This window comes from Papaver somniferum, chromosome 9 (genome assembly GCF_003573695.1).
Source record: "Papaver somniferum cultivar HN1 chromosome 9, ASM357369v1, whole genome shotgun sequence".
Taxonomy (NCBI): Eukaryota; Viridiplantae; Streptophyta; class Magnoliopsida; order Ranunculales; family Papaveraceae; genus Papaver; species Papaver somniferum.
The window spans coordinates 155229221-155256268 of NC_039366.1; the positions used below are offsets into that span (position 1 = coordinate 155229221).

Consider the following 27048-nt stretch of genomic DNA (forward strand, 5'->3'; position numbering starts at 1 on the left):
AATAATTTAACTGCACTTGAAAATGATCGACATGATTAGTTGGTGTACAAAGTACAAATACCATAGCCGTTCGTGAGTCAGGTCAGTCACAGTACGTGTACCGGTTTGTAAGCTAATAAGCCAAACCAAGACTATGACCGGTTCTGGAGTTCACATAACTATTTTGGTACGTATATCAGTTTATAATAATCTGGTACACGTAATAACCGAGTTCTGGAATACATAACTATTTTGGTACGTGTACCGGTTTGGATACACAACCGAGTTCCGGAACACATAACTATTTTGGTACGTGTACCAGTATGGATACTAAAACGGTTCGGTGACCACAATTCCTTGACGGTTTGCATAAGAGTATGCGTATCGGTCCGGTTTACAAGTTGAACATATTTTTACATGATATGCATAAGAATATGCGTACCACAAATATGCAAGTCGATATATAGCCACTCCGCTATGTGTATGAGTACATGCAATACGACTTCAGACTTATAACAGTTTTCCCAGTTTGTAAGACTGATAACACTGTCTTGTATCTGAATCTATAGTAGTTCTATATTTCTCTCTAAATCGATTCGAAACATTTCCGAATAAAATCAATGACACATAACATTATTCCAAGCTATTTTCGAATGATAAAACTTGAATCGTGATTTTGATTCCGAACAAAAAATATCCTTAACCGAAATTCATTATGATGAAAAAGTGTTCATTAAGCTTAGTCATTATATTTCGAGAACTAATCAAGATAAACTTGACTCGAAATTCATGTATATGCAAAAGTCTAATTAGTTATGCGACAACGTCTCAATAATAGAAAAGTGAATATATATTGAGAAATAGGTGGTTCAGTCTTCACTTACATTTTGTTGATGAAGTTCTCCAAAAGCTTCGGTGGATCTTCGCCTTCAAATGGTAGAACGTAATGATGATTCTCATGATCCAATGTTTCTCAACTACATTTCTATCCTAGTCTGAGACTTAACTAATTGTAGACTAGAAATCAAGATATAATTTTGACAACTAAATTTGACAACAAGCTTGAGATAGCAACACTTGTGAGTTTGACCGAGCAATGCTCTAACAGTGTTATTCAGGCATTTCACTCCATATGTTGAGGTATAATGCACGTGCATTACTTCTCTATCTCCATTTTTTTTATTCTTGATCCATAGTGAAGCCTTCGACTTGATTCTTTAGAGAAACTCCAACGGGCACACCAAACAAGCAGATTTTCCATTTATACACCTACAGTCGGGATGGTAAAGAATTAAAATGCATGTGCAAACCCTCAAATACAACAGTTTGTTCATCGCGTCTCAGATTGAGTCGATCGACTCAGTCTGAGATGACCGGTTTAAACAGAGTCGATCGGTGTACATTGAGTCTGGGCTCGGTTTAATCAGGGCTGATGCTCGTCCCATATTGAGCCGGCGGGTACCTACTGAACCCAACGGGAACTTACATCCAACAACTACTAATTCACCCACTATAAATTCAGTTGATTTCAACTCCAAACTCACACCTTCTACACATATAAAATTCTTATAATCCATCTTCAAAATCTCCTTCAACACCCACTAAAATTTATAGTTTCACTTTAGTCACACCTTCTACACCCACCTTATAATTTCACTTCATTATTTGTAGAACAATTTTTTGAAGAAAATGGCAAGTCAAGCAGATACACAAAATACTACATCACAATGAGTTCGCGGTCCGAAGTTCAGTTTGGAGGAAGATAAAGCTATCTGCAGAGCTTATGTAACATTTACGTTTGATCCAATCAATGGGTTTCAACATCCACATGCGGCGCATTGGAGAAATATTTTTACACAATTCTGTCATGAAATCGGGAATCCAAAAGACCGTTATGTTACCGGGTTGTCACATCGTTTTGGTGCAATCAGCAAAGATATGAACAGTTGGGTTGCTTTTATGATGCAGATGAAACGAAAAAAGGGAACTGGTGATACTGATGTCGATGTGGTAAGTTGCACTAACATACTATTGAATTGATATTTAAATATTTTATCAATTATTTGTTGCAAAATGCTAATTTATATATTGTTGAAACTGCAGCAACGAAAAACATGAGTGGAATGGCAAAAAAAAAATCAGAACTTCTAGTTTAAAGCACGAAGCATGCTTCCACATCCTCAGAAAGATCAACCGATACAACCCTGATTTGTTGGATGGATATGTTGTACAAAAGGAACCCCTTTACGAGACCGGTGGATCCCAACATGGTTCTCTAGGTTCTCCTTATTCTTTACCAGAAACAAACTCACACCCTCACCCCAATACTGATGCATCAGTACATGGAAATTCTAGTTTGAATGTTAATGGAAAAGCTAATGTATGGGATGGAGTCGATGTAAAAAAAAAGAAAAAAAGCTCAAAAAGGAAGCTCAACATGTTGCACAATCATCAACTTCAGCTTCAACATAATTCAACCTTCAGGATTATTTTGAAAAACATGAAAAGTATGACATGGATAAAATAGTTATACGTAATAAAATGGCTTCAGAAATGAAGAAAGGTCGTAAGGAAGTTGAAAAGAATATTTTTAATGCACACATGCGATGAATTACGGGAATTGACACTTCCAAGATGAATCGGGCACAACTTCGATACTGACAAGATGAATTTGATGCAATCCAAGCACAGAAGGCCTAGCAACGGCCACCAGCAACTGACGGGTCTTCTTCTGGGGAAGAAGACATCCATGAGGAGGATAGTTTTTTAAATTCATGAGTTGGTTGTTAATTTAACTTATTCAGTGTAATCCTTTTAGTTTTAGTTTCAATTTAATCCTTACTTGCAATTTAAATTATCAGAGTACACGAATCAAACTACTGAAATCAAAGTACATGTATTAAACTACTGAAATCAAAGTACTCAAATCAAATTACACCAAAAAAAAAATACTAAATCCTGTGAGGGTTTTTTCTTCCAAAACCAGCCCACAAGTGAGCAGATGCCCCTTAGTCTTAAATGTAAACCTCTGTTTTGAATTCTCTCTTCCACCAATCTATATTCTCGTGCAGGCATACCCCATGCAGGTTGAACATCTTTTTCATATCTTTATCTGGATCATGAACCCATGTTTTATCCCGTCGAGTTTCTTTGATTACCAAAGTGTGCAAAATGATGCATGCGAGCATAACTCTATTCATTTCTATTGGCTTTAACGAAAGATATGGTTCACAAATTATATGGAACTTTCTCTTCAAAACTCCAAAAGCTCGTTTCACATCCTTCCTACACGTAATTTGTCTTTTGTTAAACAACCATTGAGCACGAACATATTCTTCATTTATAGGTGTTAGAGCATTTCTCGGTCGAACTCGCATGCATTGCTATCTCAAGCATGTTTGTCAATGTTAGTGATCAAAACTATAAGTCTTGATTTCTAGCCTACATAGCTAAAGGTCTCGGACTAGGATAGAAAGTGTAGTTGAGCTCAAGAACTCCATGGCAATCATCATACAAAACGAAGGACTACTCAAGGAACTGGGGGATCTTCATCGACTAAAAGGTATGTGGAGACTTGAACTTATCTGTCACTCAAAAGTCTATCTATTCTATCTCCTACTCTTGAGACAAAAGTCGTTTTGATAGACTTTCATTATGCACATTTGCTATTTCGAGCCGAGTTTATCTCACCTATCTATTTCTCGAAATATGTGTTGGTAAGCTTTCGCTTTAGCCGAATTCATCTTTACCTAGTGACGAAAATCATGTTATGTTTCAATCACTTTGAAAATTGCTCTGACGAAAAATGGTCTGTGAATAACGGCTATATCCGTCCTCTGAGAATGTTTCAATGATTGAAATGAGAGTTTCGATTACATAACCATTGGTAGAATATAAGCATTGTTGTGGAAACACATATATGTATAAGTCCTTATTCCTTGAACCAAAGTTTGCGAACTTTTTTGATCAAGAGAAATGGAAGTGGCGTGAGCCAAGTCTGCGAACTGGAAGAAGTTCTCGACCCGAGAATTTCTGCTGGAGTTTGTGAACTCCTTCCATGAGCTTAAGTTCGCGAACCCAGTACGCGAACTTGAGCAGGTTATATCTAAAACCGGTTGTTCTTGAACTCATGTTTATTTAAACTAAGGGATGCTTTTTCAAACCATGGCTATAAAGTTCATGAACCGATTCGAGTGAATCAAACCGTTTTTGCTTCGATTGTGTCTTGTGTAGTTACATAAGATCTAAGCAATTGAAAAACTCTCTAACTAGTTCATTTGAGTCATTTTAACTAGTTATGGTGAAGAAGAATAGTTGATATGAAAGTAATCATATGGCTAACCATTTGGTTAACTATTGTTGAACCAAAAAATGTCAATGTTTGGGAACGGTTCGTAAACCCAAAATTGGACATTTCATTTGTGTGTAACAAGCTAAGTTTTCGATTCAACGGTTGAGAAATATTAGCTTGAATTTAATCAGGTTTTCATCTAACGGTGAATATTGAATGCTTTGTTACCAAGCTAACATTGATTACAAACCCTGATTTGAAAACTATATAAGGGAGGACTCTAGCAACTGGGAAACCTAATCCCCACACCTTACGTGTGATACTAGTTGCATAGCTAGAGTCGATTCTCCTTTAACCTTTGGTTTCTTCTTGAAAACCAGGTTAACGACTTAAAAACTTCATTGGGATTGTGAGGCCAGACCGATACTACTTTTCTTGTAGTTGTGTGATCTGATCTTGCATCTTCTATCGTTACGAGTACAATTGTAATAATTGGCTCGAGATTTTATAACTCCGATAGGCAAGATAGAAAAGTAATCACAAACACTTCGTCTCATCGTTTGTAATTCCACAATATCTTTTTCGCTGCGTCGATTAAGATTATTGTGAGGTGATCATTAATACTAGGTTGTTCTTCGGGAATATAAGACCGGTTTATTAATTGGTTCCTGTTCACCTTGATTTATCAAAAGACGGAACAAAACTCGTAGGTATATTCGTGGGAGACGAATTTATCTATTACCGTAGACTTTTCTGTGATACAGATTTGTTTATTAAAGTCTTCGACTTTGGGTCGTAGCAACTCTTAGTTGTGGGTGAGATCATCTAAGAGAGTCAAGTACGTAGCATCCAGCTGGGATCAGAGGCGTAGGAGCATAACTGTATCTTGGATCAGTGTGAGATTGATTTGGGTTCAACTACAGTCAGACCGAAGTTAATTTAGAGTAGGCTAGTGTCTGTAGCGGGTTAATGCAGTGTGTGTTCAATCTGGACTAGGTCCCGGGGTTTTTCTGCATTTGCGGTTTCCTTGTTAACAAAATTCTGGTGTATGTGTTATTGCTATTCTGCATTATATTTGTTTATATAATTGAAATATCACAGGTTGTGCGTTGTTCAATCAATTAGAATATCCGACCTTTTGGTTGTTGATTTAAATTGATTGACACTTGGATATTGGTCTTTGGTACCATCCAAGTTATCTCTCTTTGATAAAGACTCGCAGATTTCTATTTGCTTGAGTAAAGATCAAATCGAGAGATTGAGATATAAACTCTTTGATATACTTTTATCTAGATTGAGTCTGAATGTCTAGTTGATTCTCTAGAAAATATATTAGAGTTTGTCCACACATATTTCTAAGCGAAATATTGGGCGTGGTTATTAGACCCCCACTTTTTCAATTGGTATCAGAGCAGGCAAACACGTTCAAGACCTTACAAGTTTGTGTTTGTAGCGATATGACTCTATGGACAGAGGTGCTATCTCAATTAACGTACCACCAGTCTTCGATGGCTTAAATTACTTATGGTGGAAAATTGTTATGCGAGCTTTTCTTCAAGCGCGTGATTTTCAATCATGGGTATATGTTGTTAATGGCTATGATCCTCTCGTTGTGGCAGTTGGAGATGTAAATGTTCCCAAACCTATTGGTGAATACAGCCCTGCTGAGATACTTGCTGCAAAGCAAAACTCCGACGGTTTAAATGCGATCATACATGCCATTACCCCAAATCTTCAGCACCATGTGACTAATTGCACTAAGTCGCAAAAAGCTTGGGATATCTTGGAAACCGTATTCGAAGGTAACTCTAGTGAAAAGGAAGCTAGGCTTCAAAACCTTAATTCCGATTGGGAAAACCTTCATATGGCAGATGAAGAAACATTTGATGAGTTTAATCACAAAGTGTCTGAAATTGTTAATGCATCCTTTGCATTGGGTAAAACTATTCTTGAAAACGACATTGTGATGAAAATTCTCAGATCGCCGCCATCCATATACGATTCTAAGAAGCATGCCATCGTTGAGGGAAATAACCTTGATAATCTCTCCAGAAATACACTGGTTGGGAAGCTTAAGATCTTTGATCACGAACATTCATCCAAAACTAAGGATGTTGCGTTCAAAGCACAATAGGACACTAAATTACTTGATAAGAGTAAAAATGTGTATATCTTTGAAGATGATCATTCTGAGACAGATTCATCAGATGAAGATCTTGACAAGTCAGTCCTGATGATCACAAGACAGTTTAGGGATCTTCTGTTGAAAAGAAGTAAACGGTTCTTCAGAGATAAGCCTAAGGCATCAGTTAAACCTCATAATTGTATTTCTCCTAAAAACAGGGAAACCGATGAGACTGATGATGAGGATATGCCTCAGTGCTTTAAGTGTAAAGGATTTGGTCATTTTGCAAACGAGTGTCCAAATCGTAGAAAATACACTGGGAACAAAGGTCTTGCTGCAAATCTTGATGAAATGTCTGACAGCTATGATTCTAATGAAGACGAGAAATCAAGTGTTGCACTTCTTGGTGAAAATATTGATTTTGATAACTGTAACAATACATACATCAATCTAAATATTCTTTCAGAAGATAATCCAACTAATCTGGAAGAAAAAATTGACCCATTTCTTGGAAACTCTGTTTGTAATGTTTCAGGTTCCACCATGTGCCTAGCTGCATGCACATCTCAGAAGCCTGATTTATATCCTAGTTTGACGTGTTCGTATTGTTCTCTAAAGGGTCATGAACTTTCAAGGTGTTACAAGTACAAACACCAATTGAGGCACGTCAAGAAACTTCAACGAAGAGCAAATCATTCAGCAAGGAAGCTTAAACTTGTTCAGAAGACCGTTGAGGTATGTAGGATCTTATCTTCGTCTAAGAAGTTAGTTTCCAAGGATAAACCAAGACCATTAGAAAAGAAAGTATGGTCGAGTCGGTCTGATAGACAGAAGTCCGAGGATTCCTCTCAAGAGGAAAATAGTGGACAAATTGTTGTTCACCGCAACACAACTTGGTTGTGTTGATTTGGAAATCTTGTCTCATGTGCCTGATCAAAAGAGTCAATGATTTTGTACCTCTCAGGCTTTAGGAAAAGTTTTCTTTCATCTTTTCTTAGTTTTTTTTTCCTGTCTATCAAAGGAGGGTTATTATCGACAATTCCACTCTTTATAGGGTTGTGAGTTGGACGTGTGCAAACCTATTTAAAGGTTTCGAAACCCTACATTCCCTTTTTCTTCCTCAAAACCTCTTTTTATCCCAAGACTACTAGTTGAGTTCAATTTGTGATTTCCTCTCACAAACCCATACGTTATGGATATTCCAAGCATGATGTCTTCTGATGGAAAAGATGTTAATGTGATTGTTAATCCATCAATCATGAAGGAAAAAGAAAAATCTCCATTATCTCCTACCTTGAAAAGAAAAAAAAAAAGGAATGTGAGGAAGCCAAGAGCCGTTCCTTCAAACTCTCAGAAGTTTTCTGGTGTTCTTGAAGAGTTGAAGGAGATGCGAAAGGAGATTCAACAAATAAAGGCTTTTGTGTATAAGACTCATGAGATTCAGAAGGCCCTGGTTCGACAACATCAACCGAGAAAGTTTATTGATATAAACTTCTACCTTAATGAACCTTATGTCCCAATGGTTGTTGACGACAAGGAGTTCGGGGACGATAAATAATTCTTCAAAGGTCTTATTGCCTAGTAAATCTTCTATTTTCTTGTTTTCATTAGAAGAATAACTTGTGTTTGGAATAGCCATGATTGTGATTACACATAGCTATGTCCAACGTTTTCATATTCATGTTTTTAGATTTATTTGGTTAAATTCTAAATTTGTTTAAAAGATGATTTTTGCAGTATTAATCTTTATGGTTTTATATATTGCAATATTGTTATGGGATTTGTGTGTTTACGTCCGTGAACTTGACCGTCCCATATCTTGTCAAAAAGTAAAGTCTTTCGTATGTCGATATGAATGTATTGATAAAAGAACGAGTAGACTTTTGACAAATACAAAAGTTAAGCCTATATTGTCAATCTTTGATGGAAGATAGGTTAAAATCTTTTGTTTTCAAGGATTATGTCTATTGTGTGTCATTGTGCAAATAGTGATGGAAAATAGAATGAATCCTTGTGTATTCCGCAGTAATTGATCTTCCCTGATCCATATTTTATGTATTTCTGTGAGGCTTCGTAAAGTGTCTTATGTTGAGCATTAAACAAACAAGTCGATTATTTTTGATTAGCTATGTTGTTGTTCCGTGAGGTACTTTATGTCGAGCATTTTCAACTAAGTTAATCATCTTGTTTGGTTATTTAGTTGTTACTCCGTAAGTTTTCTTTTGTCGAGCATGACCAATTAAATTGATTACTTTTGTGATTAGTTTGGTTGTGTATTTCAATTAGATTAATTATGGGTTCTCTTGTGATTAATCTAATTGTATTTTGTTTAAGTCTCCATAAGTTCACTTATGTTTGAGCATTTGTCGATTAAACTAATCATGGGTTCTCTTGTGGTTAATTTAATTGAAATTTTTGGATTCAAATTCATGCTTGTATGTGATTTGTTATGTCCAAAGAAATCCTTCTTTTCTTTCGAAATTAAGGTCGCTCTTGTTGTTCTTTCGGGAATGACATTTAATGGGGGAGAGTTCTTTTGAACTTGCGCTTAATTGCCATATCTTTGTGGGGAGTGCGGTTGTGGAATATTATAGGGGTTATCTTGTATCTTTATAAACTCCTTAATGAATGCATTAGTTTCGGCTTTATGATTGCATCTAAAGAACAATTTGATATTTTTGCTTTCTTTTGGTCAAGAAATGTCTCTTTCGGAAATTTCATTAGGATCCCGTTCTTGTACCTTTGCCAATTTTATTGACAAAAAGGGGGAGAATTAATATGTAGTTCATGGTAGACACATTTTTGTGTCTGAATTGTCCTCAATATCTCTATTGATAGTACTCGTTTTCGTCCTTATTATGGTGTTTTATGTGTTTGTAGGTATTTTTTTGGAAATAAATAATTTTGGAAAAATCGGCTCGAAAAATTATGCGGAGCATCCCGGAGGACATTTGTTATTCGGACTCTCTGTTTTGGATAAGGGGCACCTCAATTTATAAGGGGCACCTGAGTTGGACACCTGCTAGTTACACTCCACAGACGGTTAGGGGGCAGTCATCTTCAAGAATTCAAATTCTGAATTTTGGCGGGAAATACTTAAACAGTTCTGGAAGAATTTCAATTGAGAAAATGAAGGGGTCATGGGTCGATTCAATGGCTGAAATTTGGTAGAGAGATGTGATATAGGTTAATAAACACAATATGAGTGACAGGATCGATTAAATTTGGATGGAATTCTCGGTGTGATTCACAAGCCCAAAACAGAGTACGTGGACTGTAACACGAGCAAAAATATGTTTCTGCTGTGCATGGAGAAGTTCTGCTAGCGTTAGACGAATTCTGAGGCATGTATAAGCTGAATTGGAGCGTGCTACAATGAAGTTTACGTGTGAAATTCCAAAAATGGTAAGAAAATATTCTCTTCACAGCCCGAGTAATGAAGGATTATTTGGAGTTATAGCGATGGATTTCAGCGTGTTTTTGAGTATAAATATGCTCCTTGGGTCTACTAGAAAGGTTGGAAAGTGAGAGGGGATAGAATAGAGAAACACAGAGTTCAAGGGAATCGATAGAAAAAATTCCAGAGAAGAAAGTTTCTGCTACTGCTGGAAGGGAAGAACGCGAAGAACACACTGACCAACACAGTCGGTTATCAACAGTGACAACGACTGTGGGTCGTAGTATTCTAAATACTACTGCACTTTAGGGATATCGTTCTTTGTAACGGTGTTTGCAACAGTTATAAACGTTGCAAACACCCGATTTTATCATTTTTCTCCATTTCATCATTGTAAACATCTTTTGAGCAATGAATATCAATTTTGAGCAAGTTTACACAATGATGAGCTAAACCCATCCTCTGGGGCAACGGAGGAAACTATTCGGCCAATGAAAAAGGGGTAATTTCTATTTTAATTATTTATGCAATTTATTATATTTAATTATTTGCCTTGAACAAAGAGTTTTTCAAGGATTTTTATTAAATAGTTGTCATTTTAATTGATGGTATATGCTTGACTTAGAGTTTTTGATATTCCATGCTTTTAACTTACATTTATTCTTTTATAAAATCCATTTTTGCAATAATCAAAACTATTTAAAAGGAAAAATTTGCATAATAATATTAGAAATATCATTTTAAATTGGTAGAAAAAGTGGAATCCTTAGCCCCAGTTTCTCCAAAAATATTCCAATCACTTTGATATTTTGCTTCACTTATAAAATTTATTTAAATCTAAATTTTTTTTATCTCCTTCACAAGTTCGAAAAGAACCCCAGTTCTTACCACTATTCACAACAACTTTTGAAAATACATCAAATTTTTGGCGCCGCCGACACGGACCTGTGCTTAGGTAGAATTTTTTTTTTAGGTTTATTATTATTTTTTATTTTTATTTTTTTTAAATTGTTTGTTCCTTTTTACGTTTCTTTTTATCTTTATTTTGCAGGTTCGAAGTGAAAACTAAGGACTTGGAGAGGAAAAAGCTTAAAGCGAAAAGAGAAGAAAAGAGGACAATTTTAGGATTTAGTTTTTAATTTTTTTTTAGAGTGTGTGAGGAAAACTGTAATTTTATTTTAATTTTTTTCTTTTTGAACTTTAAATTGGACTTGGACTTTATTTTTAAAAAAACCCTACTGAAGGGTCAAATTAAAAAATATATATATATATTAAATTGTGTGCAGAGAAGGACGGTGATTACAATATCACCTCGGCCCCTCGGGTTCGCACACGGCATAGGAGTCGTGGACCGAGTCGACAACAATGGTTCATCCCCCGTCTGGTACGGGAGGTAAGTCCAATCGGAACACTCGCGAATCCCCTGCAAGCGAGTTACTGTACTCCTTAAGGTGCTAATTGTTTGAGGATGAACCGGACTGTCTTTATTTTCCTAGTAAAGGGCAAGTCCTGGCCTAAACAAGATAAGGGTTCGGATTTCATCACCGCTCCCTTCTTGCCCGCTTTAGGAGAACAAAACCTAACGCGAACCCAAGCTTTAAAATCTGATTAGAAAGAGACCTATAGGGTATCGAGCTTGTTAGGAAAAGTTTTCGAAGGATATTGGTTATTCTTTTAGCACACTTCGAAGTTCATGACGGTTTCTGTGAGTTGAATGCGTGACTGCGCCGCCTTGTACAGCGGTGAGGCCTTGGGTATCAAAGCTCCACTGAGCTTCCCTCGCCTCAATTCAACTTACTTTGACTTAGATTGATTCCAGAGGGGTTTGCTTAAATTGTAACGAATTCCCTTTCGAAGGATTAGAAGCTGGTCTAGAAACAATATAAGTGGAGTCATCATGCTTTTTGTTTGCTAGAAATCAGTAGGTTTGATTTGATCGAGTCATCCTTGTTTGTGATTGTATAGAATTCCCTTGTAATTAAGAATGTCGAACTGGTATGACAGAAGCCAATACAATGAGTATCGATCTGAATTTGGATATGTACATCATCATTTTTATGACCATGGTGGGAATAGTAGTTGGGAACGCCAACCTTTTCAAGGTTATGGTTCATACCATGGTGAGCCCAATTACTATCCATACACGAATTGGTCTTACGAACAAGAAAATCAGGAATATTATAGTACTAGTCATGCGTTTTTGGAAAATTACTTTAAAACTAGTCCTGATTATGACATTTCTAAACCTGTTCAATCTCTAGAAGAAACCTACCAACAAGTTCGAAGGGAGTATGAACGTGCAGTTAGTTCAAGAGAAGAGAGTACACAACGGTCTAAGATATTCAATGAGACTTGTGAACGTATAAGTGTTACGCTCAGTGAAATTCAAGCACGTTTAGAGGCAGAAAATGAACAGTTAGCTAATGCTGCTCGAAATAATCTAAATTTCCAAAATAGTGTTTCCAATTCTACCCTTGATATCAATAGTGAATATTTTCCCAATCTAGAGGACGAGGTTAAAATAAAAGACACTACTTTAGATGAGGTTCATGGTGATTATGATGAAGATAATATTGATGAAGAATCATACATTTGTAGGCATAGTGATCCGGAACTAGTTACTCCATTTGAGCTTCATAATGATAATATTATTTCTGGTTCAGATCGCAATAATTTTAATGATTATTCACCTATTCAAAAGGATGTGGATCTGACTAGAGATACCACCGTTTTAGACGATGTAGTTCATGATCCTTTAGCCTACAGAGTATTGGACAATCCATTACTTGATGAACTTATTAATGGATCGGAGGAAGTAACTTTGATTAACACCTTAGTTAATGAGCTTTTATTAGAAACTTTCTCTTATAATCCTTTATATGATGATGGTTTAGAGGAACCGATTTATCTTGAGAATTCTGTTTTCGAGTCGAACGATTTGGAAACAGTAGTCTTAGATGAACTCGTAGAGATTAGTGAGGATGAACCTGACTTAGAAAAATCAATTGCCCATTTTCAGGAATATGATGACCTAGAAATTAGGGAGATTGTGACCAGTCTATCTAAAGACGCCGAAAACTCTAAGTTTGGGGGTGATTATCATTCTCCGTGTGCTTTAACTCTTAAAAAAGTCCCTCACTTGGGACTTGACATCAATGCCTCGACTATTCTAAAAGATTATCTTCATACACCTTTTCCTGAATCTAATAGTGTCCATAAGGAAATTCAGTCGTTAGAAACCCATCCTCTGGTTGATGTGGTTTACCCAGGCTATGATTCCAAGATCGATTTTGTTTTCCCACCAAAAACTTTTCTACCTATTGTGGGAACTTTTGATTTTAAGATGTGTCGGTTATTAAGTTTTGAGACTAAACCTAATCACTTTAGGATATTAGGGTCGATACATTTTCTTAAGGAAGGCCACCTCTTTCATTGTGGTCAGCTGTGTGAGTCAAATCTGATTGACTTAGAGGATCCCCAGTTATTCAGGTTGTTGTTATGTGCTTATAAGTTCTTAGTTGAGTTTTTCCAAACTCTAATACCTGAACCGGATCTTAGCTTTGAGGAAATCCAACCGATGAAAACCTGTTATCTAGACCCAGTTATAGAACCTGAACCTGAGCCACAACTAGATGTAGTTGTCTTAAACAAGGGTATGTTCGGCATATTTTTGGTCTGTTGCAGTTTCCTCTTCTTGTGAGTAATACTTTTTGATCCAGATGACCCACAGTTATTCCGACTACTTCTATATGATTCTATGAGGTGACTAATTCCTTCTGATGTCTGGTTGAAGACTTTAAACTTAGCACTTCTTGGGAGGTAACCCAATATTCTTGCGACACGGTAATATCTTTTCTTATCTCTTTTGCTTCATTGGTAACAGTTTCTCCTTGTTCATGTTTTTAATTTTATCTTTAGAACATTGAGGACAATGTTAGGTTTAAGTTTGGGGGTATGAGAGAAACTTTTAGTTGCATAATAAATAAACTCCAGAGCCTAGAAATTTATGCTTATTTAGGATGGCACTAACCAATCTAAGTGGATGGAAGAATTTTGGTTTTAGGAGTTGAGGGACCAATCTGACTAGATGGAAACATCTAAAGAGTCTATTCATAAAAGCACAGAGCTCAGGTGTTAGAAATAACATGATAGTTTCGCCATATCTTGTTGAGTCCTTTTCATTTCTGTTTCTATTTTTATTTTTAAACTATGTTTCTCTAAGTGATTCGGTGGGGCACACGATTCAAGTTGTTACCATTGCTAGGGTGAAATAGAGTGACTGAGTACCTTTTACAAAAAAAAAAAAAAATTATTATTATTATTATTTTAGACCAGTCCAATAGACCAATCGGAATAAATACTAACACTTGGATAGCAATATGTGTGTGTTCTCCCTGTCTCCGTCGCCTAAACAAGCGTGGAATGCAGGATCCACGGGAATTACCATGTAATCTGCTGATAAGAAGCATGCACTTGGATCCACAAGATCTAATCATGTTGTTAGTTCTTAAATAAATGTGTGTTCAATAAAGTCGACCACTGGTACCCTTGTATATGCCAGTTACGTTGACCTAGAGTTAGGATTATCGACCACTGGTCCCCTTGTATTTGCCAGTCGTGTTGATATTAGTCAGACCGGTATCTCAGTCATTTAGGTTAGGTTCATCTTGGCAGAGGCCTTCAGACAGATATGGGAAACACCGTTCACTTTTCAACCATCTACATTTTTCTTTTTCCATCTTCTTGATCTTTTCATGTGATTAGTTTGACTCCGAGTATGATGTCCATTGTGAAACTATCTTAGTAGAGCTTTGTCACTTTATATGAATTTTAGTATGCTTGAGTGCAAACTCGTGTACAACAATTGGAATTTCGCGTCAGGGTACTTCCTCCTGTAGTCAATAAGTATGCCAACCAAGGAGATTCTTTAGTGCCTTCCAAGGTTCTGCATAATTAGCTAGGGTCTGGAGTAAAGGTTTTCTGGGTGCACCTCTGGTAAACCCTCCGGAGACAACACTCCGCCACTAGGGCCACCTAGGGGTTCAAATGATTTTCCTTTCTAGAATAAATTTGGTCGATGACTAGCAAATAATAAGTTTGGGGGTATTTGGTAGACACATTTTTGTGTCTGAATTGTCCTCAATATCTCTATTGATAGTACTCGTTTTCGTCCTTATTATGGTGTTTTATGTGTTTGTAGGTATTTTTTTGGAAATAAATAATTTTGGAAAAATGGGCTCGAAAAATTATGCGGAGCATCCCGGAGGACATTTGTTATTCGGACTCTTTGTTTTGGATAAGGGGCACCTCAATTTATAAGGGGCACATGAGTTGGACACCTGCTAGTTACACTCCACAGACGGTTAGGGGGCAGTCATCTTTAAGAATTCAAATTCTGAATTTTGGCGGGAAATACTTAAACAGTTCTGGAAGAATTTCAATTGAGAAAATGAAGGGGTCATGGGTCGATTTAATGGCTGAAATTTGGTAGAGAGATGTGATATAGGTTAATAAACACAGTATGAGTGACAAGATCGATTAAATTTGGATGGAATTCTCGGTGTGATTCACAAGCCCAAAACAGAGTATGTGGACTGTAACACGAGCAAAAATATGTTTCTGTTGTGCATGGAGAAGTTCTGCTAGCGTTAGACGAATTCTGAGGCGTGTATAAGCTGAATCGGAGCGTGCTACAATGAAGTTTACGTGTGAAATTCCAAAAATGGTAAGGAAATATTCTCTTCACTGCCCGAGTAATGAAGGATTATTTGGAGTTATAACGATGGATTTTAGCGTGTTTTTGAGTATAAATATGCTCCTTGGGTCTACTAGAAAGGTTGGCAAGTGAGAGGGGATAGAATAGAGCAACACAGAGTTCAAGGGAATCGATAGAAAAACTTTCAGAGAAGAAAGTTTTTGTTGCTGCTGGAAGGGAAGAACGCGAAGAACACACTGACCAAGACAGTCCGTTATCAACAGTGACAACGACTGTGGGTCGTAGTATTCTAAATACTACTGCACTTTAGGGATACCGTTCTTTGTAACGGTGTTTGCAACAGTTATAAACGTTGCAAACACCCGATTTTATCATTTTTCTCCAATTCATCCTTGTAAACATCTTTTGAGCAATGAATATCAATTTTGAGCAAGTTTACACAATGATGAGCTAAACCGATCCTCTGGGGAAACGGAGGAAACTATTCAGCCAATGAAAAAGGGGTAATTTCTATTTTAATTATTTATGCAATTTATTATATTTAATTATTTGCCTTGAACAAAGAGTTTTTCCAAGGATTTTTATTAAATAGTTGTCATTTTAATTGATGGTATATGCTTGACTTAGAGTTTTTGATATTCCATGCTTTTAACTTACATTTATTCTTTTATAAAATCCATTTTTGCAATAATTAAAACTATTTAAAAGGAAAAATTTGCATAATAATATTAGAAATATCATTTTAAATTGGTAGAAAAAGTGGAATCCTTAGCCCCAGTTTCTCCAAGAATATTCCAATCACTTTGCTATTTTGATTCACTCATAAAATTTATTTAAATCTAAAAAAAATTTATATCCTTCACAAGTTCGAAAAGAACCCCAGTTCTTACCACTATTCACAACAACTTTTGAAAATACATCAGTTCACACTACAAATACATATGGTTTTCGGATCATTATGTAAGGGGAAGTGGTTTCCATGTGAGATGGAGTATTGACTAAGGGGGAGTGATACATATCACCATGGTATTGTTGTTGAAGTTGTGATACAATTGAACTTTGACGTTGTGTAATTTTATCATGACACTGTATAACAATGATTGAGAACTATCATTTTCTTATTGTTATAGCTACAGATTTTCAACAACGATGATGCTCAACTTACAACCTTTGGGATCATTGGAGTACTTGGAAGTGACGAAGATTTCGAGTAATATTGAAGATTAGGCATGTGGAATAGGAGATGCAAAAGTTAATTTATTTATTTTTGTATTCCATATGTATTAATAGTTTTTCCACTAAAATTGACAAAGGGGGAGATTTTTAGAGCATTGCTCGGTCGAACTCGCATGCGTTGCTATCTCAAGCATGTTTGTCAATGTTAGTGATCAAAACTATAAGTCTTGATTTCTAGCCTACATAGCTAAAGGTCTCGGACTAGGATAGAAAGTGTAGTTGAGCTAAAGAACTCCATGGCAATCATCATACAAGACGAAGGGCTACTCAAGGAACTGGTGGATCTTCATCGACTAAAAAATATGTGGAGACTTGAACTTATCTGTCACTCAAAAGTCTATCTATTCTATCTCCTACTCTTGAGACAAAAGTCGTTTTGATATATAGACTTTCATTATGCACATTTGCTATTTCGAGCCGAGTTTATCTCGCTTATCTATTTCTCGAAATATGTGTTGGTAAGCTTTCTCTTTAGCCGAATTCATCTTTCCCTAGTGAAGAAAGTCATGTTATGTTTCAATAACTTTGAAAATTCTCTGACGAAAAATGGTCTGTGAATAATGGCCATATCCGTCCTCTGAGAATGTTTCAATGATTGAAATGAGAGTTTAGATTACATAACCATTGGTAGGATATAAACATTGTTGTGGACACGCATATATGTATAAGTCCTTATTCCTTGAACCAAAGTTTGTGAACTTTGTTGATCAAGAGAAATGGAAGTGGCGTGAGCCAAGTCCGCGAACAAGCGGAAGTTCTCGACCCGAGAATTTCCGCTGGAGTTTGTGAACTCCTTCCATGAGCTTAAGTCTGCGAACCCAGTCCGCGAACTTGAGCAGGTCATATCTAAAACCGGTTATTCTTGAACTCATGTTTATTTAAACTAAGGGATGCTTTTTCAAACCATGGCTATAAAGTTCATGAACCTATTCGAGTGAATCAAACCGTTTTTGCTTCGATTGTGTCTTGTGTAGTCACATAAGATCTAAGCAATTGAACAACTCTCTAACTAGTTCATTTGAGTCATTTGAACTAGTTATGGTGATCATATGGCTAATCATTTGGTTAACTATTGTTGAACCAACAAATGTTAATGTTTGGGAACGGTTCGTAAACCCAAAATTGGACATTTCATTTATGTGTAACAAGCTAAGTTTTCGATCCAACAATTGAGAAATATTAGCTTGAATCAAATCAGGTTTTCATCTAACGGTGAATATTGAATGTTTTGTTACCAAGCTAACATTGATTGCAAACCCTGATTTGAAAACTATATAAGGGAGAACTCTAGCAACTGGGAAACCTAATCCCCACACCTTACGTGTGATACTAGTTGCATAGCTAGAGTCGATTCTCCTTTAAACTTTGGTTTCTTCTTCTAAACCAGGTTAACGACTTAAAGACTTCATTGGTATTGTGAAGCCAGACCGATACTACTTTTCTTGTAGTTGTGTGATCTGATCTTGCATCTTCTATCGTTACGAGTACGATTGTAATAATTGGCTCGAGATTTTATATCTCCGATAGGAAAGATAGAAAAGTAATCACAAACACTTCGTCTCATCGTTTGTGATTCCACAATATCTTTTTTCGCTGCGTCGATTAAGATTATTGTGAGGTGATCAATAATACTAGGCTGTTCTTCGGGAATATAAGACCGGTTTATTGATTGGTTCCTGTTCACCTTGATTTATCAAAATACGGAACAAAACTCGTAGGTATATTCGTGGGAGACGGATTTATCTATTACCGTTGACTTTTCTGTGTGATACAAATTTGTTTATTAAAGTCTTCGACTTTGGGTTGTAGCAACTCTTAGTTGTGGGTGAGATCAGCTAATGGAATCAAGTACGTAGCATCCTGCTGGGATCAGAGGCGTAGGAGCATAACTGTACCTTGGATCAATGTGAGATTGATTGGGGTTCAACTACAGTCCAGACCGAAGTTAATTTGGAGTAGGCTAGTGTCTGTAGCGGCTTAATACAGTGTGTGTTCAATCTGGACTAGGTCCCGGGGTTTTTCTGCATTTGCGGTTTCCTCGTTAACAAAATTCTGGTGTCTGTATTATTTCTATTCTGCATTATATTTGTTTCTATAATTGAAATATCACAGGTTGTGCATTGTTCAATCAATTATAAATATCCGACCTTTTGGTTGTTGATTTAAATTGATTGACACTTGGATATTGGTCTTTGGTACCATCCAAGTTATTTCTTTTTGATAAAGACTCGCAGATTTCTATTTGCTTGAGTAAAGATCAAATCGAGAGATTGAGATATAAACTCTTTGATATACTTTTATCTAGATTGAGTCTGACTGTCTAGTTGATTCTCTAGAAAGTATATTAGAGTTTGTCCAAACATATTGCTAATCGAATTGTTGGGTGTGGTTGTTGTACCCCCACTTTTTCAATAGGTATCTTATCGTAAGCTTGAACTAAAGTTGACCACGCCGGATAAATTTTGTCCGCCAGAAAATACCCCATGTTATAGTGATTGTCGTTGATGGTGAAATTGGCAACTGGAGCATTTCCATACTTTAAATCTTCGAACAACGGTGATCTGTGCAAGATATTGATGTCATTGTTGCAACCCGGAAGTCCAAAAAAAGCATGCCATATCCGACAATCATAAGAAGCTGCTGCTTCCAAAACCATGGTTGGTTTTGTATAGTTGCCCTTATACTGACCTTGCCAAGCATACAGACAACTATGCCACACCCAATGCATGTAATCGAGGCTACCTAACATTCCAGGAAAACCTTTCTCCCCATTATGATCTAGTAGTCGATTGACATCATTTTGTGTTGGTTGCCGTAAAAAACGTGGACCAAAATGGTTGAGTACAGTTTTGCATAACGTTTCGATATTATCAAATGCAGTTGTTTTGGCTATACGAATGTACTCATCTTAAGCATCCGCATGAACCCCGTAACCTAGAATCTGAAGGGTTGCGGTGACCTTTTGTCCAGGACTATGTCCTCGTATGTTTCGTACATCAAATTGATAGTTAAATTTAGGGTTTACCCGACAAAGCTCTCAAATAACCCGCATGATCAAGTGTTGTGGCATTCGGTAGCGACGTTGAAAACCCTCATCAGATGAGACATTTCTATTAAGAAAATAATCACGTATCATTTGTTGGTGACCTTCCTCTCAAAATCTCAACTATATCTTCTTCTCAATACAACTCCTGGTTCTGGATCTCGTGGAACTTGCCCAATGTATAAGTGTCGCATTGTGTTAGTTCTGGATCTCTCATCATCTAAATTTGCATTCATTTGATCCAGCTGTTGCATAATCGCCTCTTGTTGATGAAAAAATGTTTCCGTCAACAATTGAGTTTCTTCATTCTCCATATCAGGATCCATAATGAATGGAACTAATGAAAACAAGAGAGAATGAAATGTATTTGAGCGTGTTTATAATCAGTGGATTGAGTGCGTTTACATATGTGTAGTACTAAACATAACCGTTGGGGCGAGTGGAATAATAGCCGCTGTCGAACCATACAAGGTCGATCGGTTCAACTTGGGACGAGTGTCGGCTCATATTGTGCCGAGCCTTGTCCCAGGTTGAACCGACCAGCCTTGTATGGTACGCTCGGGTTATTCTGACTCGATATACAATCTTCCTACTGCACAAAACTCAGTTTTCCCATCCACCTACTGCACAAACAACTTTATTTACATAGTCCCAATGGACTTGCTCTTGGAAGGTTGATTCCTTGCGGTTCCATGTTATGCTTGATTGTAATCCAACATCAACATTTTTCATAGTAAATAAGAAAGTCAAAAAGAAAATGATGAAATAAAAAAAAGTTGATGAGATAATAATACATGAATCTAACTGGAAACTTGTTATAACTTACACAAATAATGGATCAAAAAACCTGGAAAAATCGAAAAACCTGGAAAAAAAAAGGAAGAAAATTATAAAAGAATACTGTGTAATCAAAATCTAGCCGATTTGGACTTTAGAAAATTTGGTTAATTTTTTTTTGTCCTTGTCCTATATGTATGTAGCCTCAGGAAACAGGCCGCCCCAAAACTGCATTCACTCAGGGGCTGATAACAAATTTTAGATTACACGGCCCATCTCGGTTCCTAGATTCTGAGACAAATTTTGGGCTAATTTTCATCGAGATTACTATAAAAAAGCAGTCCACAGTACGTTTTCAGAGACTTCCGATAGAAACAGTTGCATAGACTCGATCTTTTGTGAATCTGTGATGGATGATATCAAGTATCATACTACAAATCCAAAGAATAGCTACCCACACTTAGAACCATCAACAAGATGAAACAATGAATAGAAAAGATCTTAAACCCAAGAAAAGATATCAGGAAAAGAAAACAACTGAGAATTACCCATCAATGATAACCAGTATATTAAAATACCAACATGACAGAAGCGTTCAGAAAACTTCATTCCTCTACCACCACCTCATTGTGCACTCCAATTGGGTATCTACGGATCACCCCTCACTATATCAGTAACTGGTTGAGGCTGTTCTGTTCTAAGACCATGTGCATTGTAGGTTTCTCTTAATCAACAGAAGATCATATAACAATATTCGTTAGCACTAAGACAGCAGCACAGACAGGAAAGTTTCAAAGTCCTAAAACGTGAATTTTGGTGCAGCTACTCTTAAGTTTTATCTAATGTTCTCATTTCCAACAACATTCTGATCTAGCTAACTGAAACTAAAATCATTGTTCCAAAAATGTAGAATGACATCGACTTGACAACACTAGCAACAATTCTTAGACAAGTTTAATGATTCAAGATTCAGAACTTCCCAATCTGTCTCAGAGCTGTTAAAAACCACTATCAGATGTAAAACATGATTATGAGTCAAACCCACAATTGATCTTGTATACGTCTTGAGACTCGAACACATTCATTCTTTGCACCCTTCAGAATTAACTTCAAAATTACGCATTCAATAGAAGAAAACATATTCAGTTTGAACTAAAGTTAGTTCGACCTTTAACAAACCTACGTTTACCTAACGCTCATAGTCGACTACATTCTTATCTAGCTACCGGAAATACCAAAAGATATAAAAAAAAAACACTGACTTTGCAACACTAGGCAATTCATTATCAACTAGTTTAACGATACAAGACCCAAATCATCCCGATATATCACAGAGCTTGCAAAGAACATCATCAGACTGAAAATTGAACAGGTGTGTCCTTCCTACCCACAAATTACCTTGTATACGTTTCATTCACATTCATTCTCCGAACTCGTTAAACTTAACCCCGAAATTTACATACATTATCATTCTCAGATTAAGAACATATGGACTACAGATATCATTATGAAGAAATAAACTCAATGCACTAAAAATTTCTGTAAGCTCAAAATATCATACCGTGAACGATATTACGAATCAAATTACAACAAAACGGTTCAAGGCAATAAATAATTTACTTTGACAATATCGCAAACAAAAGATAAGCATGATAATAAAACAGAAAATGAAGAAAACAAAATAAACAAACTTACATGGCACCACCATAAGCTAAAACCCCACTATTGGGCACCACCATTTTCCTCCTCCAATTTCTTGACATGAGCTTTCAAAACCATAACCAAATCCCTAGCTGGAGCTTGAAGTGTACCAACCAAAGCTGAAGCAGGACTCTGAAGTGATCCCAACAACTTAGCATAGATCTCAGCTCTTGTAGGCATTGTCTCTAACGACTTAAACTCATCAGGACCATAAAATTTGCCCTCAAAAACAGCACCAGTAAAATCATTATCTTCAAGTTTCTTCTCTTTCTGGAAATTCCTGTAAGGTTTAATAGCACCAGGTATTTCTTCAGTGTGAACAAACATCCAAGCATTCATACCTTTCATACATGGTTTCAATGCTTCCCATGGAGTACCTTCAATAGCTTTACCAACTAGTGTGTTTTTAGCAACAATTAGGTTAACATTATCTGGTAATGATTTTCTTAAATCCTGAAATTGTTTTACTGTTAATCCTTTGTATTTGATACCAGCGAGAAGGTGGCAGTTCTCCAGTTGTTGTTTCACTGTTTCTACCGTTTCTTCTTTCTTTGTTCTACTTATTGCTGCATTAATAGACAGAGACTTTCTTTGTTTGTTGTGTTGAATTGAGGAATGGGTTTTGGGTATTACGAATGAGCTTTTGAAACTTGATGACAGACTTGATTGTAATGTGCAGAGTGAAGACTCCATGGTGATGATTTTGATTCAGCAGAAGAAAAAGAAATATGAGTGAGTGAGTGAGTGAATTGTGTGGGAACAAGAATGATTAGGATACAAATACCACCTTATCTTTATCTATCTAAGTTTGTCTTTTTATCTTCATCTGACGGCTTATAATTTGATAGTAATTTAATAAGATGGAATTAGAAACACAGCATCATTCATTTTCTCAAAATCTTAAAATAAAACCTGGTGTCATACGCGATTGATCGATTGATTAATTTAATATAAAAGTACGTGTCTGTGAGTTGCTCCTATGGCGGCGTCTGCTAGAATTCTGGTGTTAAAACATCTCCATGGAAGAACATCATGCTATTTCAACAGTGTACGGAGTAATCGGATGGTCAGTAGTATTAGAGCTTACTCTTCAAAATTATCTCCGCCATCAAAAGGTGTTGTGTATGAACAACATGGATCACCTGATAAAGTTACCAGGTTTTATTCAACTTCTTCTTCTTTGCGATTTTGTTCAAATTTCTCACTTTTGTTGTGAATTTAAGTATGGGTTTTCTTTATTCTTCGAGTTTGAGTATAATTTGTCAAGTTTATTTGCAGAGTGATTGATTTACCTCCAGTTGAAATTAAAGAAAATGATGTATGTGTTAAAATGCTTGCTTCTCCAATTAATCCATCTGATATCAATAGAATTCAAGGTGTATACCCAGTTAGACCTCCACTTCCTGCAGTTGGAGGGTATGAGGGTGTTGGGCAAGTACATGATTTAGGGTCTGCTGTAAAGGGGTTGTCTCTTGGTGATTTGGTCATACCATCTCCTCCTTCATCTGGTATGATTTTTACTATAATTAAATTTGCGATGCCGTCCCTTTCCTATTGTTAATTCGTTTCTTATATCAATTTAGGAGCTTGGCAGACTTATGTTGTGAAAGAGGAGAGCCTGTGGCACAAACTTGATAAAGACGTATCGTTAGAATTTGCTTCGACCGTCACTGTGAATCCTTTGACGGCATTACTTATGTTGGATGACTTTGTTACGCTTAATCCAGGTAGTTGCCAAACATCATATTTCTTTGACCAATTTAGCTTGAATTCCACATACTAAAATTTACTTGTTACATCTGATGACTTTCATTTAGGGGATGCTATTGTGCAAAATGGCTCAACAAGCATCGTCGGCCAGTGTGTTATCCAGCTTGCAAAACTTCGAGGTGTTCACAGCATTAATATTATTAGAGACAGGTGCAAATTGTTAAAGTGGTTTTATTTTCTGTTGTTTGTTTAGCATCATAGACATGCGAGCATCTTTACCTAAAACAGATAAAACTAATTGTGTACTTGTGTCAGAAGGTCCCAACTCCAGTGTGCTATCTTTATTTTGAGATGGTTATTAAGTATTGAGTTTAAGGATAGGAGGCTCCATCTTTTTCTTCTTTGGAACTACAAGGAGGCTCCATTTGTAGATATATGCCTCTATAGTAGGATAGTATTCATCCATGATGTGAAGTTGAAACCTGACAAACGTCTACGCCCTAATTTGTTGATAGAAATAGAAAGATGAGAAACTGCATTATCCATAACCAGGAGTGGATGCTGTGGTTGTATTGTTAGGATAACTTGATCTGAATAATTACTTTCTGACTCGAGTGCCTTTCTTATGGATAAAATGAAGGTCTTTTTTACATTGTCATCAGACTTCCAAAATTACCATAACCATCTCCTTGCTTTTGCAGAGCTGGGGCAGAGGATGTGAAAGAAAGGCTTAAGAAACTTGGCGCAGATGAAGTGTACACGGAGAGCCAGTTGGAAGTAAAAAACGTCAAGGGTTTCCTGGTACTGTCATTTTCTGGTTTCTTAAGGATTTATAGGGTCTTTTGCTCCCAGTTTTTCAAAAATTGTTTTACTTCATCTTCTATTTTTAGTTGATTGCACGCATAGATTCTGATAAGTAAGTAGTACATGGTGATTATTTCTAATCTTAAGTCTCTGGGCTATGTGTAGGGTGCCTTACCGGAGCCTGCATTGGGATTTAACTGCGTCGGTGGTAATTCCTCTTCTTCAGTCCTCAAATTTTTGAGGTGAATCATGCTTACATTAATTTAAGAGAATAAAATGTTTGTTTTCAAATGAGGTAGCTGATGACGTCACAGTAGTTATTTGAGTAATTGATGCTGTCCCCAACTTGAGTTTCTTTCAGCATCAGCAGCATGATTAACAATTCCAACTAAACTGACCTGATGAGAGCCTAATTTTTGCAGGCAGGGTGGGACTATGGTAACTTATGGTGGTATGTCTAAAAAGCCTGTTACAGTATCTACTTCAGCTTTCATATTTAAGGTAGCACCCTGTTGACCTGAATATCGTCGATGTATATGTTACACTTGCGCGTGTTTGCATGCTCGATGTTTTCTATTGTGAATCGATAAGGCCCACAGTGTTTATTTATCTCTACTTTCCGTTTTGTTGTATAGTTCTATCATGCTTCTTGTTCTAGAAGCTTGATGCCAACTAAAATTCTATGGCAAATTATATGCATCAAAATATATTTCTCTGAAAATGCTCCAACTGTGTCCATATGTGTTATGAACAACACCGTTGCTCTTTAGCTAGTTCTTGACTCAATGTTTTTTATTGTACACTGTCTGCAGGATCTTACTTTACGGGGTTTCTGGTTGCAAAAATTGATGAACACGGATAGAGCCGTAGACTGCAGAGTTATGATAGATTACCTTTTGAGTCTAATGCGTGACGGGAAGTTAAAATATGAGTATGTTTTCTTAAGAAACAAAAAAGATCTTTACTTGTTTTCTTGTACAAATCCAACAGCCACAATCGTGGCATTCTCATGGATTCTTTCCTATGTCATTTTGTTAATTGCATATTTGTCTTTGTTTTTAATGCAGAATGGAGCTAGTTCCTTTCGACAAGTTCCCTGTGGCATTGGATAAAGCACTGGGAAAATTAGGAAGCCATCCTAAACAAATTCTCAAATTTTAGGTCCATGAAACAGAATCTTATAAGTGTGATCTTCATGTTCCAGTTTCATGGAGTTACTTAAGATATGGTGTGATTGCGTAAAACCATAGCTTTTCAAGTGTCTACAGCTGATAACTTTTATTGTTTGATGGGGAAATCCAAAATTTATCCACATGATTGTCATTGTTACGGTGGAAAACCGGAAGGAATTTAATCCAATGAAAGTTTTTCCATTTTTCCGGGTTTATCTCAAAGATACCGCTCAAACGATTTATCGTAAAACCTTCCTTTAGGAAGATACAAATAACTGGCAGCCATTAGTCTTGTATACTTGAATATCTAAAGACTTAATAACTGGCAGCCATTGGTCTTGTATGCTTGAATATCTAGAGTCTCAAAGGCCTTGATAAATAAAGCTCCCACGTTGAACGGTGAGGAAATCCTCGTTTCTTATTGGCCGAAATAAGCTTTTTGTGGTTTTTGTGAAACGAGAGTTTTGGAAATGACACTTGGCAACGTATGATGATTGGTTTAAAATTTACAAACTCAAAAGGAAAATTTAACTTTTGGTGTTTGGAATTTCAATTCGGAAGTCGAGTACTCACCATATTAGGCCTCTTTTTTCCAAATTAATTTAGAATACAAAGTACAGTTTGGCTAACAAACAAAACAAGCACATTTTACTAATTTTTCATTTCTCTTAATTAATCTACTAAATACATATTCCATTAATAAATAATAATATATATATATAATTTTTTTTTAACAAAAACAAGACATGACTCTAATAATTATTATATTTAATAAAAATTATATCAATAAACATTATTGTGATAGTGGAATAAGTAGGTGTGGTAGTGGTGTAGGTGGTAACATTAGTGTTGGTGGAAGAAATATTGGAGGTTGGTGGTTTTTATGGTGGTGGATATCGGTGAGTAGTAGTAGACGATATTAGTTCCGTGTTTTTACAACATGGATGACATTGTATTGTGAAAGATGTAATCGTTTGCTTTAACACGATTGACAATGGAAAATATCAATATTTCAAGCATAATAACAAATTATACAAGAAAAAATAATCATGACCGTTGGATCAGCGACCTTGGCTATCTTTAGTACCTGATCGTAT

At 36.3% G+C, this 27048-nt stretch overlaps 2 protein-coding genes across 2 annotated transcripts; one reads left to right on the forward strand and one right to left on the reverse strand.

Annotated features, from left to right (window-relative positions):
- Positions 1–22089: 22089 nt before the first annotated feature.
- LOC113307889 (50S ribosomal protein L10, chloroplastic-like) lies at positions 22090–23015 on the reverse strand. The gene has a single exon (XM_026556359.1). It carries the CDS (start codon positions 22956–22958, stop codon positions 22287–22289), a length of 672 nt encoding a protein of 223 aa, XP_026412144.1. The 5' UTR covers positions 22959–23015; the 3' UTR covers positions 22090–22286.
- Positions 23016–23220: 205 nt separating this feature from the next.
- Positions 23221–26166, forward strand: LOC113307683 (enoyl-[acyl-carrier-protein] reductase, mitochondrial-like). The gene is made up of 9 exons (XM_026556134.1): positions 23221–23423; positions 23544–23773; positions 23849–23992; positions 24083–24185; positions 24677–24776; positions 24945–25021; positions 25202–25280; positions 25592–25710; positions 25847–26166. The coding sequence occupies exons 1-9, from the start codon at positions 23245–23247 to the stop codon at positions 25938–25940; spliced, it is 1125 nt and encodes a 374-aa protein (XP_026411919.1). The 5' UTR covers positions 23221–23244; the 3' UTR covers positions 25941–26166.
- Positions 26167–27048: the final 882 nt, after the last annotated feature.